General features: G+C 47.3%; 2 protein-coding genes across 2 annotated transcripts in view; one reads left to right on the top strand and one right to left on the bottom strand.

The window, feature by feature from the left end:
* The window catches only part of LOC102148193 (small proline-rich protein 2E), a 92,596-nt gene that overhangs the window by 46,193 nt on the left and 26,372 nt on the right, over positions 1-20,031 (top strand). The window lies entirely within an intron of this gene.
* LOC111773393 (small proline-rich protein 2E-like) lies at positions 9,206-9,403 on the bottom strand. Its single transcript, XM_023640297.2, has one exon. It carries the CDS (start codon positions 9,401-9,403, stop codon positions 9,206-9,208), a length of 198 nt encoding a protein of 65 aa, XP_023496065.1.

Raw genomic sequence — 20,031 nt, forward strand, 5'->3', positions numbered from 1 at the left:
TATTTCTAACAGCAAAGGGTGGGATGGATTGGGGGATGGAATGGTGGAGTGAAAGTAGAACTGGGGACTTTTGAAGAAATTATGAAAATACCCAAGTCTGAAGGAAGTCAGTGGTGGTGATGGAAAGAGGGTGGCAATGAGAGAAACATCATCAGAGATGCAAATTTATGGGATTTGGTTAATGGAAAATTAAAAAGAAAATTTAAAAAGTTGACTCCCAGGTGTTATTGTTAATGGGCACTGAGGAAACAGAACAGGTTTGTGTTAGAAGAAGATGGGTTTGAGTCTGAGAATGTTGAATGTGATTGCAGTGCAGCATCTTGAATGGTTATTGGAAATACGGCTCTGGCCCTTGTACCACTGGGCAGACCTGAGAACTTGAGTTCATTTCAGTCCAACTTTTGATTACTGAGTGGTTGAGAAAGAGCTGGTCCAGAGAGAGGATTGAGGGAGAGAAGAGAAATGTACTGGGGAGAATGAAGAATCCCAATACAGGGTTTATTTGCTATTCACAGTGGATAAAGAATGTCATATACAATTGAAACACAAGTGAACCTAAATGAAAGGGGAGGGTGGGTCAGAATTTAATTCCATGCCACTGGGATAACTAGTGTTAGACCCATTGTCTTAGTGCAGCCCACTTCTCTCAACTCATTTTCCTTCCTCCATAATTTTGTTCATAAGATTTATCTCATCAAAGCTGTTGAGCAGCAGTTCCCACAGCCATCTCAGGAGACTCAGCCCCAGCTGCTGTTTAGTTCTGGACCAAAGCTAGCAATCTGGATATGGAGAAGGCAGTCATTTGTGACAGTGATGTCAAAAGATGTAGTTATTTCCACTGGCCATTGTTGGCTGTTGTATCTTTTTCTCTCTCCTTTCTTCCCTCTCTTATTTCTTATTCAAGAAATTCCCACTGAAAGAAAGAGTATCATTCATTGGACTTCCACCAGGAAATTTGCCTATTATCTTCGGTCTTTAAAACCCTCCTTTAAAGCTCAGGACTCCTGGCAATGTTACATTTGGTATCCCAGTTACCAGCCTCTCCTTTGGTTTAGGGTTTGGTTGGCAGCTGGCTGGCATCAAGGCACTACCGAGATGAAACACAGAACAGTCTTCTTGAGTGGCTGGGTCTCAGAAGGAGAGAGACTGGAAGGGGGAGATGCATAGGTATCAAAGCCCCCAGTTTAAGAGTGAGGACCTGGAAATTAGATTCCTGGGTTCAAATCCTACCTTCATCCTTTACTTACAAAATGACCCCTCGTACTTTACTTAACCTTTGTGAATCTCAATTCCCTCATCTATAAAATGTGATAGAAGCACCTATCTTAGGATAATATGTAACATATATTGAGTGCTTATAACAGGCCAGGCACACTTCCAAGTGAAAAGCCTACACTCTCATCCATCATACTGCCTCACTGTTCTCATAGGTTGTTGTAAAGACTAAATGAGATTCTACGTATGAAGAGGAGCCCCTGATAAATGTTCGCTATACATATGAGTTAGTGTTTTTGTCACTGCTTTCCTGGCTTCGTCGTCCCGTGGCTTGCTGGATCTCTCCCTTAATCTCTCTCTGTCTCATTTTCTGATCTTGGTCTTTAAATCCCACTTTCCCGTATCATTTTTTTCCACCTTCCAGCCAAATCTCCTGGTGGTATTCACAGGAAGATTAGATATTTCAGTATTAACTGTTAATGGATGATTTCAGTTTTGAGTAAGGAGAGTTAACATAAGTGTTATAATAAAAGACAGTAATTTAAATATTCACTAAGGCCAAAAAAGTCAGCAGACCATTCAGTGGTATCTCCTTGTGAGCTTGTAGGCCCTGTATATTGTGTCAGGGAATTCTGTGGCAGCCATTTTAACTTCACTTGGATTCCCCTCTCTGTTTTGTAGGTGAAGTCTTTCTTTTTTTCTGTCTTTTTCTATTTCTCTGCATAGTTCTTATTGAATAGGCAGGACTCACAAGATAAAGTCAGAAAATAACTTTATTCCTCCCCTTGGTTCTTCTTAAAAATCTTCTGTGGGGCTGGCTTTTCCCTTCCTCCTGGGATGAAATCTCCAACAGATGCTGTTGACTTTTTTTTTTTTTAAAGATTTTATTTTTTTCCTTTTTCTCCCCAAAGCCCCCTGGTACATAGTTGTATATTCTTCATTGTGGGTCCTTCTAGTTGTGGCATGTGGGACGCTGCCTTAGCGTGGTTTGATGAGCAGTGCCATGTCCGCGCCCAGGATTCGAACCAACGAAACACTGGGCCACCTGCAGCGGAGCGGGCGAACTTAACCACTCGGCCACGGGGCCAGCCCCTGGATGCTGTTGACTTTTAGGATCATGCTGGGACAATAAGAAGTTCTCGGGTCACTTCTATTTACATAAACACTCTTATTTCAGTAATAGGAAGGTGTATTTCCTGAATGTTGGATTTCTTTCCCTTTCCCTCTTGGGACCAGAAAGGAGAGCCTCTTCTCTATTTGTTATTTGGCATTTGTCCTCTTCCTTCACTCACTCAGCTGGCCCTGGTTTTGGGATAGGAGCGGCAGAGGGAGGAGAGAGAAGGAGCAGGAAAGTTCTGACCTGATTGATACTGTTTGGATCTCCTGATACCTAGGAGCTTTCTGGGCTTGGCAGGTGGTAAAAGCTGATGTTGTCTTTCACAAGGTTTGGGGAACTTGAATGTGTTCTTCAGCGCCCCCACCCTCCGCTGGGGTTTTGATGGTAGTTCTTCAACATTGGTCTACTCTTCTCGCTGGCTGTGAATGGCTCCCGCAGTGCCCAGGCGTTAGCAGCCCTCCTCCAGCCTCTCTCTGCTGGGATTACCTCACTTCCAGGTGTCCCTCTTGAATGTGGTTTTACGCAGCCCAGAGAGCCAGCTCTCCCTCTCCTGGGGGCTGTATCTGGCCCAAGGGGAAAACTCACAATTTTCCCCTTTCATAGTTCATCAGTTACTGTTGGTGATGTTTTCCTGATGTTTATGTATTTCTGTTCATTCTTTATGTATTAGGCAAGGGAAGTTCTATGATAGCTTCATGAACATGGTTCGGTATTTATCCAATTTGTCTTTACCATAGTATTTGGCACTGTTGTGTCCTCTTTTTTACCCCTTTCTCCTTGGCTTCCTCTACTGCCTGAATAGTGTCTCTTTCTTTCTCTGGCCTCATCTACTCTCCTCCATGATCTCTTCCTCCTTTGCTGAATCCTTTCGACTTCACCTGGCTCCTTTCAGTTTACACACTTGCTGCCGATCTCTTTCTCCGCTGTTGCTCTAACTACCAACTCTATGCCAAAGAATCCCAAGCCCACACTCTGCCTCTTCTTTAGGTCCAGATATTAACATCCATCACATGTACTCTGGTACCTCAAACTGATTTCAGAAAATCAGAATTCATCCCTTTCCACATCTTTTCTAACGTGCCCCTCTTGTGTACTCCAGCTCTGTCAGTAGGGTCCCCATTCACCAAGACCTCTCAGCCAGAAACCCAGGAACCTCCAAACCTCCTGCCCGCCACTCACCCCCACACAAAATGTGCTCCTAGGATCTTCCAGTTCTATTTCCTAAACCACAGGCTCCCCACCCAGGCTGGTGTTTGGATGTCTCTCTCGAGTCAGTCGAGTCAATTGCCCATCACCCTCACAGCCACCGCTGTTGTCATTGTCACAGGTCTCCCACAGTGCCCAGCTCTACCTCATACTCCACAGCACCGTGACAGTGAATTTTATAAGACAAAAGTCTAATTTGGGGCCCGCTGGTGGCATAGTGGTTAAGTTTGCATGCTCTGCTTTGTTGGTCCCGGGTTCATGGGTTCAGATTCCAGACAAGGACCTACACACTGTTCACCAAGCCATGCTGTGGTGGTGTCCCACATACAAAATAGAGGCAGATTGGTACAGATGTTGGCTCAGTGACAATCTTCCTCAAGCAAAAAGAGGATGATTGGCAACAGATGTTAGCTTAGGACCAATGTTCCTCACACACACACACACACTCACACACACACACGCAAAGCCTAATTTACCATTGAATTTAAGATGAGGCCCAAGGTTGTTAGTTGGGTCTACAAGATTCTTTTAGCTCAGTCTTCTCTCTTTACCATAGATTCTGGGGCTAAACTACTTGTGGTTGTCAAAATGTGCTGGGATTTTTCATGTGCTTTTTTCTCTGCCAGTCATCTCCTCCTTCTTCCTTCCTCCAACCTTGAACTCATAGGGAGTTTGCCCTGGGCATGATTTGTCTGACCATCCCAGGCTGTTAGTTGCCTGAGCCAAGCTCGTTCTGAGATTTTATCCTCATATTTTGTAGTTATTTATTTCCCAATTTTTCTTCCTCATGTGATGGGCTAGTCTAGAAGGTCAGGAACCACTTATTTTTATCTCTGTACCTCTAGTGCCCAGGACATGGCCCAGCACGTCTTAGTCACTCAATAATTAATGCTTATTGTCAAGGAAGAGATGCAATAATATTATCTCAATCACTTTGACATTGCTTTTCTGTCAAACTGGAATGTCTTCCCCCTTGTCTGATTGATATTTATTTGTTTCCACCTTCTAAACTCATCTTGAGAACCCTGCCTTCCATGCAGACCTCCCTGGTCCCCACCCTGCTGTGGTCAAAATATGCCATCTCTGAACATCTCCCATGTATTCCCTACAGCTGGATGCCATCACCTGTTCTGCTGGCAGGTGATGGCCCTGTCCATTCCATCTCCTGCCTCACACAGGGGCCAGCTCCAGGGAGGGGCCTTCTTATTCTTCTTTGCATCTTTAGGGCTGGCCCAGGGTCTGATATGTAACAGATGCTCCATGAATGTTTGGGGAATAAACAAATAGATATACAAGAAAAATCTAGCAGGGGAGTTAAGAATAAAATGAACTATCTGTCAGAGGAGGGAGATCTGACTTCGTGCAGGTGGAGGTTACAATGAGGAGGTCTGTCTTCAGGGGTCAGCTTCCATCATCAATATATCTGTATCAGTCCAGAGACTCCAGGAGGCAGGCACCTTTGGGTGTTATGCACTGGAAGTCCCAGACCACTCAATTTGTCCAGGATGCAGCTCCCATCTGGGTCGGGTGCCAAGCAGAGATGGGCTCACACATCAGGCTCCAGCCTTGAGTCTCCATCTCCCCTTCCCTGGAGCTAGTGTCTCCCTTGCCCTGAACTGCCCCTGGCCCCCAGTACACACTCAAATTTCCTGCCTGGTGAGGACTTCTTCAGAAGTAACGGGAAGACAGGGGATGGGGTGGGCTCGGAAGGGCGGCAGCTGGGTGTGGGGTCTGTGAGGCAGTGGGTAGATGGGAGTCATTCTCTTGAGTGAAGCCCCCGGTTCCCTCCTCTGTGACCTATACTCTCCTCAGGGCATTTCCTAAGGCTTTTCCCAACCAGCTTCTCTTTCCTGCCTGCTCCTGTGGCTCTGTCACCTTCTCAGCTCCCTGCAAGAGGGCATAAACTGGGATCAGACCGGGACAGATGTTTTAATGGAGAGAGCAGAGTTGAAGAGAAACCCCCTCAGAGTGTTGGAAGTACCTTCTGCAGGCTCAGAGTGCAGAGGGAGAAATCCGTGCACCTAGTCAAAGACTCAGGACCAATTTCCTTTGTGGAATGTGGTACTGCAAAGTCAGGAAATTCTGGGGGAATTTTCAGGTGATTTAAGACAGTGCTTTTTAGTTTCTGAACCAACTGTGCTTTACAGCGTCTTCATAGTTTTTGATAAAATGGGAGGAGGCAGAGAACTCTGTTTTCCTAATGGGACAGCAGAGGCTGGAAGAACCAGCCCTGTCTGATGTAGCAGAGGAAAGGGGAATGGGAAGGACGGGCACATCCGGCTCCAGGGACAATCCTGAGAGAATTTGTGTCTAATCTCTGCTGTTTTCTGGGAAGAATCTAGGAAGAGTCACTTAACCACCGGTGGAAATTCACCAGTGGGCTGTGAATATTTTATCCTTGGAGTTCATGAGAGTTGGGATTTTGTGGTGTTACGGGGTGCTCAGGGTTGGGGTAGGGGAAGGAGGTGCATGTGGTGAGCCTCAAGTCTGGATTTGGGTGCTGGTGGCTTCAGAGGCTGTCATGTCTGCTTTGGTGGGCATTCCTGCTGGTGTGATGGGCATTGCACGCAGAGTGTCCATGCTGGCTGGGAAGGGTGGGCAGTGCTCAGAGACCTGGGGAGGAGGCTGGTAGGGGACTTTCCTTTCTTGCTGACTTGTCCTTTGTGATAAGACCTCTCTCTCAGCTCTATGGGAACTCTGCAAGAAACAGGAGTCTTTCATTTGTAGGCCAAGATCTCACAATTTAACAACATCCATGAGGGAGAGTAAACCCAAGCATGGGGGGCGGGGAAGGGCAGGGAGTGGCACACTGTCCCTTCACCCTCTGTGATTATGATCTTTCCATTGGATTTCACCACAGTCACAGGAGACACCATGGCCACAGCTGCCCCAAATCCAGTTCAGAATGTGGGTCCTGTGTTCACTTCCTAGAGACATTTATCATTGTGTTTGTCCTGTCAGGTCCACTTATTTTGCAAAACTCCTTAGAGTAAGAGGAATATTGTCATTCTGGAATGACTCAAGATGACAGAGATGAAGAAGCAGGAAATCAGGCCATGTAAAAAACACTTAAAAAAAAGAAGGATTGGGATGGTTAACCTGGGGAAGACAATGTTTGGGAGGGCAAGAAACTTTATAGAAGCTGATTAGTTTTCTATTGCTGCATAACAAATCATACAACTCAGCAGCTTAAACACACACATTTATTATCTCCTGGTTTCCACAGGTCTGGGGTCTGGGCACAGCTTAGCTGGACCCTCTGCTCGGGGTCTCTGGAGGCTGCAATCAAGGTGTTGGCTCCTGTGTTCCTTTCTGGAGCCAGGGTCCTCTTCCAAGCTGACTTGGTCACTGGCAGGATCCAGTTCCTTGCAGTTGTAGGATTGAAGTCCTCAGCCCCGAGAAGCCACCCACAGTCCCCTGCCACCTGGCCCTCTCCATAGGTGGTTCACACAGTGGTATTGCTGAATTCATCAGCCCCCCAGTCTGGGTCTAACCAATAGTGTCTGGTAAACCTGCTGGGGGAGGGGTGGGAAAGCCCTGGTGTGTATGGAACATTTGCTGCTTTTCTGAGTATAAATCCTCCAACCATGGAGAATTTCAAGCTACTAATGATTGAACAACTGGCTTCCAAAATTCTGGATATTGAGCAGTCAGCTCTCATGGGTGTCATCTCCACCACGCCACTGGGCTTAGACCGAGGGCTCGAAGGCTGACAAACTAAGTGTCTTTTATGCCCCCTCCCCCTGCCAGTCCTCCCATCTGTGTCTCCTTCAGGAACATTAAGCAGAAGGAATGAAGTGTCTTTAAGTTTTCTATTAATTATAACAAATTACCATAAACTTGGTTTAAAACAACACAGTTTTATTCTCTTACAGTTTTAGAGGTCAGAAGTCTAAAATCAAGGTATTGGCAAGGCTGTGTTCCTTCTGGACCCTTCAAGGGAGAATCTGTTTCCTTGCCTTTTCTAGCTTTTAGAGGCTGCCTGCATTCCTCGGCCTATGGCGCCTTGTTCATATTGCTCCAACCTCTTTCTTCCATCATCACCTGTACTACCACTCAAGCTGATCCTCCTGCCTCTCTTATAAGAACCCTTGTGAGTACATTGGGCCCTAGATAATCCAGGACACTCTCCCCATCTCACAATCCTTAACTTAATCCCATCTACAAAGTCACTTTTACCAGGTATGGTAACATATTCACAAATCTGGGGATTAGGATGTGGACATCTTTGGGGGCCGTTGTTTATCCTACCACAAGGTTATAGCCATCACAAATATACATGACTTAGAGTTCTGATGGCTCTTATATTTGCTGGTCTCCTCTACAAAGTTTTGTGCCTTATATTAGCATCTCCATAAAAATTTAGTAAGAAACAGAACTTACGTAAGTATCACTCATTGAGGGTGCCCACCCCTCAGTGCTTCAGGAGCAGTTTTGAAATTATTTTGTTTCTTTTCTTTTAGCTATTCCTTGCGTTAGAAGTCCCATTCCTTGTATCAGAATGAACCTTAGAATATCCAATGTAGGAGTGGGGTTTGGTCTTTGAGTTAGAAATACATACCTTATAACTGTACACAATAGAGGTCTAAGATTGCTTTGAATCTCTTCTTTTCATTTGGCATTGTAGCTGAAGTGTGATATAATAATCTAAATATAATTCACAGGAAGTATTTACTCTCCCCTCCCCTCAGTGTCCTGCAGACCCAGCGTCTATCTCTTCACGGACCTTCAGTAACTCCCTCACCAACGAGCTTGCCTTCTCTCCCTGGTGTGTCTTTCCTCTGGAAAGGAGGCTGAGGAGCTGAGGGTAGAGCTTGTTTTGGGGGCTAGTTGGCTGGGTTTGGAGACTAGGGAAGGGGGCCCCAGAGGGAAGGAGTTTCAATTCATTTACCCATGCCCTGTTTCCTTGGCTAAGCCAATACTCTCTTTCCTATAACTCCTGCCATTCCCAAGCCCCCCAAACCCAGCCCTTTACATCCACAATGGTCTGGGCATTAACTGAATGAAAGTCCAGTTTCCCTAGTAGTAATATTTTTAATGAGTCAAACAGAGAGGCTGCAGCATGATGCCAGCAGGATTGGGGGAGGGGCTCAGAGCCAGTGTCAGTCCTGGGAAGGGTCCAACTAGCAGTAAGAAATGGCGGGCTGCGGGGAGCTCAAGGGGTAAGGAAGGCAACTGGCTTCAAAACTTCTCTGAGGCATGGAGGAGAGGAGAATGGCTTCTCAAATAAATTTTAAGATCATTTTGGAGAATTCCATTTTTCTTTGTGAAATATGAGGAAAAACTAATGTTTTCTTTCCTTTATGGGATTCTTCTTCAGGCTCCAGAGGTAGAAGTTGTCAGAGAGAGACCAACAGTGTTGTGGGTAGAGGTGCAGTGGTGGAAGAATGACCTTGTTTTGACCACTTCAGGTGATGGTAGCTAGAAGAGAACACACCTGTCCAGGCTCCAAGGAGCTCCCTGAGCACATGTCACAGCCGGCCAACCTCTGCTGTCTGTTGGGTGTAGATCGCAGAGGTTGGGGATTAACTGTGGAGGCTTCATGATTCACCATGAGTTTGGGGAAGTAGTCTTTTCTGGGGCTAAATGTGGTTCATGTTATTGGATGAAGAGAGAAGAGAATCCAGTTACCTCGTGAGCAGGTTGGGGAGGGTGGCTTCAGAAGGATCACTTCTGCTTTGGCAGATACTCCTGCTGGCATGGGGGATGCTGCACAGGGGGGCATTTTTGCTGGCTGAGGGGTGGAGAGCAAGGCTCAGGTCCCTTGGGAGGGCAGGGCACAGGGACCTGGGGAGGGCGGGGCACAGGGATCTGGGGAGGGGGCTGGCAGGGGACTTTGCATTGTTGCTGTTGCTGATAAGACATCTTTCTTGGTTGAAGAGATTCTGTAAGAAATAGGAGATACTTTTTATTTTGTTGTTGGTACTTCTCAACTAAACCATCGCAGCCCTACCATCACCCTCAGGGGTGACCTTCCATCAGACTTTCTGGCACATCTGCCATGTCACAGGACTCAGCACTAGCAGCTGCCAAATAAGGAAACAATTTGGGGCTTTAGGAGGGTTTTTCTGTGGCCAGCTCCTCTATGTGGCCTGAGGTGACCACTCCTGGGATGTATGGCACACCTCAGGCTCTGACATCTAGGTGGTGCCCTGTTCAGGGGAGGGGGACCAGCAGGTCCAGCATTGGCATAGCCAAGTGTAGAGATGAGGAACAAGAGGACTTAGGTCAGAGAGACTTGGCTGTTGGCCCCTGTATCGTCACCTACTTGCTGTGTGAAGAGGAGCAAACCAACTCCCTTCACTTTTCCTCAGCCTCCCCCTTGAAATGGGGCTAATACTGACCACATCCTAAGACTGTTGTAGGAATTAGAGAGATAAATTTGATAGAGAGGCAGGTACTCTGTGAGTGCTCTGCTGCTAGTTCAAGAGAAGAAGACAAGGAGAAAAACCCCAGAAATCATATCATGGTGTTTGTGGGGAATAAAGGGTCATGCTCATCCTGGGGTAGAGAGGAGTGGAGGACACGAGGGACAAGAGAGCTTCCTGTCAATACCTGAAAGGCCACCCCACTGAGGGGTGTGGGTGTAGAACTTTCCAGCAGAGATAGCAGAGCAATTCACATTAGACATGATCAGAAACGTCCTCGATGGGTTGATGACAGAGGAAGGCTCCCCTAGCCTGATTTGCCCTCCTCAGATACTTTTGGAGGTCCACACGTCCTTCATCTAGATGCTTTCAGCCTCACTCTGCCGAGGACGGAGGCTGCACTCTCTCTCTCCAGGGCTTCTCCCCAGCAGGTAGTCTCTGACCGTGGACAAGATGAAGGATCTGGTCCTTCCTGCCTCAGGATGGCCATTCCTCCTGCTCACATGCCTGCCCTGTGGCCAGTCTCTAACCTTTCCTCTCTTTCCTGTTACCCCATTTCTTAGCTCACTCAGTAACAATTTATGAGGGGGGTATTATAAACTCTCCCCCTGACTTCAGTGTCCAAATCAAGCAAGCTGTAAGCAAGAAAGCAAGGGCCATCTTACCTCTAAACATCCCAAATTCTAGAATATAAGAATATTAGAACACTATCTTAGTTTTTTTTCTTTTTAACTTAATGGTCCTACCCAAGCCCACTTTCTTGTCTAGCCTGTGACTGCATGCAAACTAAGGAAAATGAAGGAGACCTGGAGTAAAAATGGGGTCATCTGTTGTCTAGTTTGTCCTGAGTTTCCACGTATTCCCTTTGGAACTTTGGATAAGCCACTTAATATTTCTAGCATGCATTTTGTTTCACCTGAAACTTGTTACAATATAATGAACAATCTCCAAATTTCTTAAAGAAAATTATTCTATAAGTTCCATTCATGAGATGCCTGCAAGTCTATCCATTAACTCACCCATCTTTATCAATACCAACCTTTCCAGTTCCCATCAAACACAATGAAAAACCAGAGTCAAGGTCCACGTTCAGCATCCCCTGTCTGCAGCCCCAGAGCAGCCTGGGCTCCCCAGCAGCTCTCCCTAACTGGCTGAGCCATTTCACTCACCTGCCTCTCCAAGTGTGCCTGTCTTGGGAGGATGGACCCAAGTGAGCTGAGGAGGCTCCGACCCTCGCCCTTTTATTGTGGATTCAGCCTGAGCTGAGGGAACACCCGGGATTCCCTCCTGACTTCCTGGTTCCAGATGTAGCTCTCCAGTTCCTGAAAACACTTGCCAAACTCCTTCTCTGAAGAGGAAACCCTACTTTGGTATTACCCAGTGAGTAATGGCATTTCCTTCTCTGCAGGAAGGATAGCCCAAGATGAGATGGATGTTTCATGTGTGTATCAGCCCATGGTCATCTCCTCAGGTTTCAAGAGGGCAGTTCACTTGAGTGTGGAAAGCCAAGGTGAAGGGTCTTCATGGGGCTGGATTCTTGGAGGCTGGGCCATATCATCCAATTTCACTCAATCCTCCACTCTCCATGCTTCTTCTTTTGTGCCATGATCAAGATTCCTTTTAAATCCCTTGCTGAACACCTGCCTCTCCACCTTGCATTTTGAGAAGGTCTATTAATCAGGAGTCTCCAGAGAAAAAGAACCAATATGATGTGCATATGTATTTTTTAAGGAATTGGCCCATGTGATTGTGAAGGCTTAGCAAATCCAAAATCTGCAGAGTAGGCAGGCAGGCTGGAGACCTAGGGATAGCTGCAGTTCAAAGTCCAAAGGCAGTCTGCTCATAGAATTTGGTCGGTCTTTTTTCTATTACAATGTTTACCTAACAGGATGAGGCACACCCACATTACGGGGCATGATCTGTTTTACTCAAACACCACTGATTTATATATTAATCTCACCTAAAAAATACCTTCTCAGAAATATCTAGAATAATGTTTGACTAAATATCTGGGTATTGTGGTCCAGCTAAGTTGACACGAAAATTAAGCGTCACAGCAGGTGAAATCAGGCAATCCTCAATCCCACTAGTGACTTGAGAAACACATACACTCACACACACATTCATACACACATGCGCACTCCCACCCACACACACACTATAAATTCCAGGGCAAAGCCTAGTGTGATAGAAGGTGGAAGTTGAAGACCCTTGAATAAAATTCATAATTTTCGAAAGTGATTCAGTGTTCTGCCCTGTACTTCTTGCTTTCCCTCAAGACACTGCCCAAGCATCAGCATTCGGGGCCTCTTAGGTCCAGGAATGGCTCTGATCTTTGGTTTCATGATCTGACAACACAGACAAATACAGAAATAAGCTGCTATTACTTCTCTCTCTCTCTTTATCACGCTTATCATTAATCCCAGATTTTGACCTTCCATTGCAAAGTAATGGTTTAGATTTTCCTTTGAATATTCAATGGTTAAGAGTTACTTATGGAGCTTGGGAGTCCAGAGTTTCTGATGCACTTTTGGCTCAAGATATTGCTCGGGGCAGGCACGAACTGTCCTCTTAACCCTTCTTCTGCATGCCTGTGATGTCTTCACAGCTCAGTAAGATGCTCTGAGCCGGCAACTGTGAACTAGTGGTCCCCAGGCTCAGACCCCTGTACTGTTCTGAGAAAAGGAGCGCAAGAGAGGAACTGCCCCCCAGCACACAAGAAAGAAGTTGTAAGGCCTTATAAGGCACAGGGGAAAGGGGGGGGAAAGGGTTGGTCTTGTGTTTTTCTCCATGCCCTTGCAGACATGAGAGGAGTCATCCCAGCTCCTTGGACTGACCCAGAGAGACTTGCAGAAAGAGGGGTCAAAGGGGCAAGTCAGCTTGAGGATGCCCATGGAGAAGGTGAGAGACATGTGGAGCTCTGGGAAGGGGAGTGGCTGGTTCTGGAGCACAGGCCAGCTTTGCAGGGGATTATTCCACTGAGGGGAAAGCACAGGTAGTGGCAGTGTCACATCGGGAGGCCATGCCTGCTGTCTCAGCCTGTTCAGGCTTTCCTCCCAGCCTCAGGGCAAATCTGCCCCAGGAGTAGCCCCTTGCCTCAAATTGGGCTCTGTGCTTCCACGGCGCCCTGAGCGTAATTTCGCTGTTCACATATATCTCATCTCATTGTCTATTTATACGTGTCCTCTCTCCTGGACTGTGAGTTCTAGGGCAGAGATGTGTTTCTGGCACAGCCCTGTCCTTGCTCGTGGTTCACAGCCTGGCACATTGTAGGCACATCATGACTGCGTCTAAAGTGGCCCGCAGGAGCACCTGATACCTACTGTCAGAGTCGTGGGCGCAGTGATTCATGTCTCTGCGACCTCTTTCTTTCTGCTTAAAACCCTTGGAGAAGAGAGTAGGGGAAGAGAAAGAGTCTTAGTCCCAGCCCAGGAAGCCCAGACTCTCAGGAGACCCCACTCTTTTTGTCTCTTCACACCTGTCCAACTGCCCTGAAGGCCTGAGGCGTGCTACAGAAAGACCTTCCAAGGGAAATGCAAATGTTGCCATTGGGGATGTCAGATTTGGTGTTTTGGAGCATAGCCAGATTTTGTCAGTGTTTTCAGGTATTGGAGGTGAATATTCCACAACCAGGAAGTAGTAAGAAACCTCTTAACATTACATTGTTCATTCTTTACATATTACATGTCTATGTCCTTCCTTCTGCTTTGGAATATAAATGTCTTGAGGACAGGGACTCTGTGTGTTCCAGTGCCTGGAGCAGTAACTGGCACACCATGGAGACTTAATCAGTATTTGCAGACTGACTGCTGACTTCCTCTTGCTAAAACAGAAAACTGGTGAAAACAAGCATTGGTCCTCTCTTCATGAGATCTAAAATCTCTGAGGCCTGGAATAGCCTGGAGATATAAGGAGGGAGATGGTACTCTACCCATGGTTGGACATGGCTGAGGAGGGTTCCTGATTATCCAACATGAGAATGATGAATCAAGAAGGACAGGGAGAGAGAGGGAGGGAGGAGACAGGAGAGGATAGGGAGAAACGGGTGGTGGTGTGACCATAACCAGAGACTAACAGAAATGGAGAAAGAACAGTGACAGGGTGTAAAGGTGAGAGAGACCGAATGAGCCAAACAGACAGTGTGTGGACTGAGGCAGACACTTGAGAGCCTCTATTTAATGGGAGCAAAGTTAGTTTCTGAAACTGAATCCCCAGGTCACCAAGTGGTTTCTGGCACTTGAGTCAAACTAAGTGGTTTCCCAAAGGGAGGAGTGAGCCTACACCTGTCTCTTCAAGCACTGACCTGACCTTCTCCTGGAGCTGCTCCTGACAGAGCTGCTCCCCTCTAGCAGGTGTGTGCACACAGGGCCGTTTGCTGCCCACCGGGCTCCTCACCAGCACGTGTGCCTCTGGCAGCCAGAGAAGTTCGTTAAAAAGAGACCTCATTCCCTAGCTCTCGGCTTTCTATATTATAGACCTGAGGAGCAAACTGACTGTGGAATTAAAGCATAGAGCTTTCCTTAGTTACATAAAAACTCTTCAGGGTTTTCATACTGCCCACTAAGAAAATCTTCATCACTGGTCCACAGTTCTCCTGCTTAACATCTTCCAGCATCACCTCCCCACCAGTGAGAAGGCAAGTTCCTCCCTCTGTCCCTGAGCCAGTTCAGGACAAACTCAGCCACATGTGGAGCTGTCATTCCTACTGGCTTCCTCGAAACCAAAACCCAAATTGAGATCTAAGAGACCCAGATTGCAGCTTAGAAGGGGGGTACGTCACCATGTCACTTTAAGAGTGAATGAGAATGGGAACACGTGGAGACCAGGGGAGAGGTCTTCGGGAGGAACCAGAGGAGGACATGGAGTCACAGGGTAATCTGTGTGGGGATTGCCCAACAGCACCGTTCCCTTTTCCCCTTAATAAATATTTGAAGAATTAATGAATATTTGTGGACTGTCTCTTGACATATTCCTGACTGAAACTGGGAAAAATGAAGATCGTTCCTCTCTTCATGACTTAAAATCTCTGAGGCTTGGAACATCCTGGAGAGATAGGGAGGGACATGGCAGTCTGCCACAGGCCCCGGGAGGGTTCCTGATCCTCCAGGATGAGAATGAGGAGACAGAGAGAAATGGGTGATGATAAAAATAGTGTAAAACCCAGCCCCAAGATGTTTAAAGATGGCCTGTTCCCCGGGGAGCGGGATCCAGGAGTCTTGTCCTTCTCTCTCTCACAGCCTCCCCCCGAAGGCTGACGATCTGAGTCCAATGCTCTCGCACTCTAGAGGAAATCCTTCTAGAATGCTTGACAATGTGCATAATCATCAGGAAGCTGCCAAACTGGAGTTTTTAGAGCAATGTGGGAGTTTGACAACTGTTTTCAGGGACCTGAGAATAAGAAATCTGTTGGGAAATCCCGTTTCCTCCTTGTCCTGCTGCGCCCAGGATAAAAGGGTCCTGGTGTGGCCCTGTTGGTGCCACTTGGATCCCTGAGTCCTGGAGCAGTGGGAGGCAGGTGAGTGAGAGAGCTCTGCCCTCTGGGGTGAGGCCCTGCAGTGGCCTGTGGGTTGGCATTCTTTTTTGGTAATGAGGAGAATTTATTTATTTTATTTTTTCCTTGTTAAAGATATTTTAATTAATCAGTTAATTGATTAGGATTTGCTGCAAGAGTGAATTTATTTTTCTAATTTTATTGAGATTGACATGCAACACTGTGTGAATTTATAGATACAGAGTGTTAGACAGAGAGAGAGGGAGAGGGAGAGAGAGAGAAGAGAAAACCCAGAGAACCATCAGGAAAACAGTTGCAGAAAGAAAGAGAATTGCTAAATGGGAGGGGGGGGGGAGCGGTGAGCAAACCACGGCGAGGGATGGAATGTGAGGTCCTGGTTTTCAATGTGATGAAAGTTCTAGATGAGTAGAGTTATGTCCTGCGTCATACCAGTGGTTTGTGGTGAGACTGGCCCTGGAACTTCTCTTTTTTTCTTTGCTGGGAAAAAGCTGCCCTAAGCTAACATCTATTGCCAATCTCGCTCTCTTTTTCTTTCCTCCCCAAAGCCTCAGTACATAGTTGTATATTCTAGTTCTAGGTCCTTCTGGTTCTTCTATGTGAGCCACCACCATAGCATGGCTACTGACAGAAAAGTGTTGTGGTTTCTGCACCCAGGAACCAAACCTGGGCCACTCAAGTGGAACACGCTAAACTTTAACCACTAGGCTACCAGGGTTGCCTCCGGAACTTCTCTTTCATAGCTCCCTTTCCATCATTATTTTTCTTGATCACCATGATTATTTCTTTGGGTAGAGCTTCTTGCCCCTGTCCCAAGTATGACATGCCATCAGACGCATGACTGAGCTGAAGGACTGAACCATATTCTGGTTCTTGGATAAACAGTGGCTGAGATTTTCCATGGATAACTACCTTTGATTTTGTTTCTGACTCTTTATTTGGACCATGAACATGGGTCCTCCCCCGCCAGGAGTCACCATGATTCAGTCTGGAGAGTATGGTGGGGAGACGAGATAGAGCAGAAGAAGAGAGAAATGCCTCCATCAATTACAGGTGTACACCCAATGGCAGGAGAATTTCATGGCATGTTGCAAGCCCCACTGAATCAGAATCTCTGCATCAACAGGGCTTCGGGAACCCTGCACAGGTGTTCCAGCCTTGGGCCAGTCCAGAGTGAGAGGGAACTCTTTCCCGACCCCTCACTCCATGCTGTTATGCCCACTGCAGACCCGCAGATGGGTCTTGTTTCCCATGAGGGGCAGCTCTTGGGGTAAATGCAGGCTGCATTGTTGCCTCTCAAACCAATTTTTTTTTTCCAGGATGAACAACCCCAGCTTCTTTATGTTTTCTTTCGTGGCACAATATTTTGGTTCTAGGCCATTCCTACTGGCCTTTCCATGACTTGATCCACTGTGAGCATGTCCTTCTTGAGGACTGAGCCTGAGGTGGACCTCTATCCTCTGCAACAAGCTCACTTTGGGCAGCCGCAGGGTGAATATTTTGTAGTCAGCGTGATCAGTGGAGAGGCCCCTGGGACTGACTATCATGGCAGTAAGCAAGGTGGGAAGGCCTGGGTCTGAGAGTTACACAGGAGTAGGGAGAGATAGAGGTCATCCCTGGGAGAACTTGCATAGTTTTCTGCCAGCTAAAAGTGCTCATCTCCTGTTTCTTGCAGGCTTTCATCAATCCAGAAAGGATGTCCTATCAGCAGCAGCAACAATGCAAAGTGCCCTGCCAGCTACCTCCCCAGGTCCCTGTGCCCTGGCCTCCACAAGTCTCTGTGCCCTGCCCTCCCAGGGTGCCTGAGCCTTGCCCTCCCAAGGGACCTGAGCCCTGCCCTCCACCCCCAAGCCAGCAGAAATGCCCCCCTGTGCAGCATCCCTCTTGCCAGCAGGAATGCATGTCAAAGCAGAAGTGACACCTCTTAAACCACCACACCTTAACTTTGGGCACGGAGCTGCTGTATCCTTTCTCTGCCCACCTCAGACTCCTTCGTTCCAGCAACTATAGGAAACACCACACAGCCCCAGGAGAATCTACCTCTCAACTGACTCAAAGGAGAATGACAGCTGCGTTCACAGGTTTTCGAGTGATTGTTCAACTGATTCCTCTCAGCGTCAACATCCAGAAACCAGCAGGGATTGGACCGGAGTTACAAAGGCCTTCCCTGGAACCATATGTTTATATCTGCTGTGGCCAGGGCAGGCCAGTTCCTTTAGCTGCTGCCTCTGTGCCTCTGCTGCCTCTGTTGGCCTGAGATCATCAGAATGATGGAAGTGTCCTCCTTTGCCACTGCCTCCTGCCTTTTTCCAAAGTTTTTGAGGTTTTGAGAAGCTGATATCTTTTAAGTAACTGATTTAAGTAAATGGAAAATTACCCCTAGTTCCCTCTCTTCCTACACTCTTCAGTTATGGCGATGAGGTCTTCTGTTTCCTATCACCTCCCTGCTTACTTCTTCATCTCCAAAGACAGCTGACTCTTGCTCTGTCCCTGAGCCTGGACATTCCCAACCCTGTGATGCTGTGACTTCCTTCTTCCCACTTCCTTCAATAAATTCAGTTGTTTCTGGCTGGGTCTGACTCTGCGCACTGGCTGGTGCTGGGAAGGGAAGGGGAGAAGGTCACTGGTGGAAGAGGAGCATCCTGGGCCTGGAAGCAGAGCCAGGGAGTGTGTGGGTGCTTGGAAAGGCCACCAGGGGGCAACCAGGAGGCCACAGGAAGGAGATACAGGGGTTTCCTGGAACTGGGGCATCCAGACCCCCATCTGCACTCTGTCTGGGTCCGCACTGCTTGGCAGCTGGCCGCAGGTCCACTAATAGCCCCAGAGACCTTCCTCCTTTCCTCAGGGCAGGTGCACCAGGCAGGAAAGATGGGGAGTATTGGTGTTGTAGGTGGCAGTGTCAGGGTGCTACTGAACTGAGCAAGAAGTGGAGTTTTCAGGGTTCATGGAAGTCTGGTTTTGGGGCTAGATTCATAATTGTGAGCCTGACCCTCTCTGTCCAAGGAGGCATCATGGACCCCGGTCTCTGAGGTCTCTGTGCTGGGAACAGACTCCATCATGCCAGGAGTCCACAGCCCTGAGATTTTCAATAAGAAATATGAGGACTGTGTCATATTACTTCATAGATGGGCTTGTCATATTACTTCATAGATGGGCTTCATAGATGGGCATTATATGTGGATCTATTTCTATTCTTCTCTAAAATTTCTGGGTAATCAGTAACCATCTACTGAGCACCTGCTATGTTCTGGGCCCCAGACCTCACCATGAAGACACAAAGAAGGGCAGGCCAGCTTGTTCAGTGTGGCCCACTGATCTGCAAGGAGGGCAGATAAGCATATGGGTGTACAGAGCCGTTAGTCAGGGCTTTGTGTCAGGGAGCAGAGAGTGGGAGAAGGCACATAGGGGAAGGTGCTGCTGATTCCCAGGGAAGAGCCAGGACTGTCTTCCCAGAACCTGGTCCTGACTGTACAGGTTGCCAGATAAACACATCCATGGTTTACTTTGTTTAGCCACTGTTCCATTCTATTAACTCACTCTTCTTTGATCTTCAAGACACTAACAATTGTTATGACATGGATTGTTGCAACTTTAGGACTTTAGTCCTTGTCCTAAGGAATTTGTCTGGCCAACAGCAGACAATAGGGGAGGTAAAGATGGTGGAACAGGTGGAGGAAAGTCCAGCCCCAGACTGTCTGTACAGCCCTGGGGGGCCACCCCTTGCAGGGAGCCGGACTGTTTTGTACAGTTCCTGGGGCAGAATTTGGTGAGTGTGGGAAAGAAGACCCATAATTACCTAAAGAGACTGTTTACTGTGACCACCATTGCCAGGATCCCTACCTAAAGTTGAACATCCTGGCCCAGGAAGTGTTCAGACAGCAGTTTGTGACAGATTAAAGCCTTGTTGAAGAGATTCTAATCTGGTGACACATTAGATCCCATTGTCTCTGGGCTCTTCAACCCATCCTTTCATGTCTGTGACCCCAGTTCAGAGCTGAGACATAACTTCAGCTTCTCCAGCAATTTTGCGCCTCTTCTCTAATCCACCTGTAGCTGACCAGGCTACTCTCCAACATGCTATCCCAGGATCTAGGGCTGTGTTGATTTGCCCCAGCAAAGAGGCCACAGTGGGGACAGTGGGTTCAAGATAATTTGCTATCAGTCTCCAAGAGCTACACATTTGGCCTGGCCTAGCCTGGGGATTCAATGGAGACATAACAGGGATGGCTATCCCTGTGCCTTTCAAGCATTTTAAGGCTGGCCAATCTCTGCAGTCTCTCCAGGCATGAAATTTTGGTTTTGGCTTATAATTTTGATGGGGAGGTTGAGTTCCAGGGACTTCCTTTGTCTTTTTTTTCCATAATAGCCCTTACCCAAAGTGAAGGATCCAATTTGCAAATTCTTCCAATTGTTGAGGTTCTCTGTTCCAACAAGTCATTCAGGACGTGGGGGAATAAACCTAGGATTGATTTCAGTACCACTGGATAAGCACAGGTCAAAATTCCAATTATCGCTTGACTCTGGTATTGGTTTGGCTGGGCATCTGGCTGCTGTACTGAAGCATTCAAGCTGTCAGCTCCCTCCTTTTCTTGTCACCTCACATCCAATTTCACAGT

The sequence above is a fragment of the Equus caballus genome, chromosome 5 (assembly GCF_041296265.1).
Source record: "Equus caballus isolate H_3958 breed thoroughbred chromosome 5, TB-T2T, whole genome shotgun sequence".
NCBI classification, from domain to species: Eukaryota; Metazoa; Chordata; class Mammalia; order Perissodactyla; family Equidae; genus Equus; species Equus caballus.

Coding starts and splice junctions, on each gene's coding strand:
- LOC111773393 (XM_023640297.2), bottom strand. CDS start 9,403: ATGTCTTATCAGCAACAGCAACAATGCAAAGTCCCCTGCCAGCCCCCT.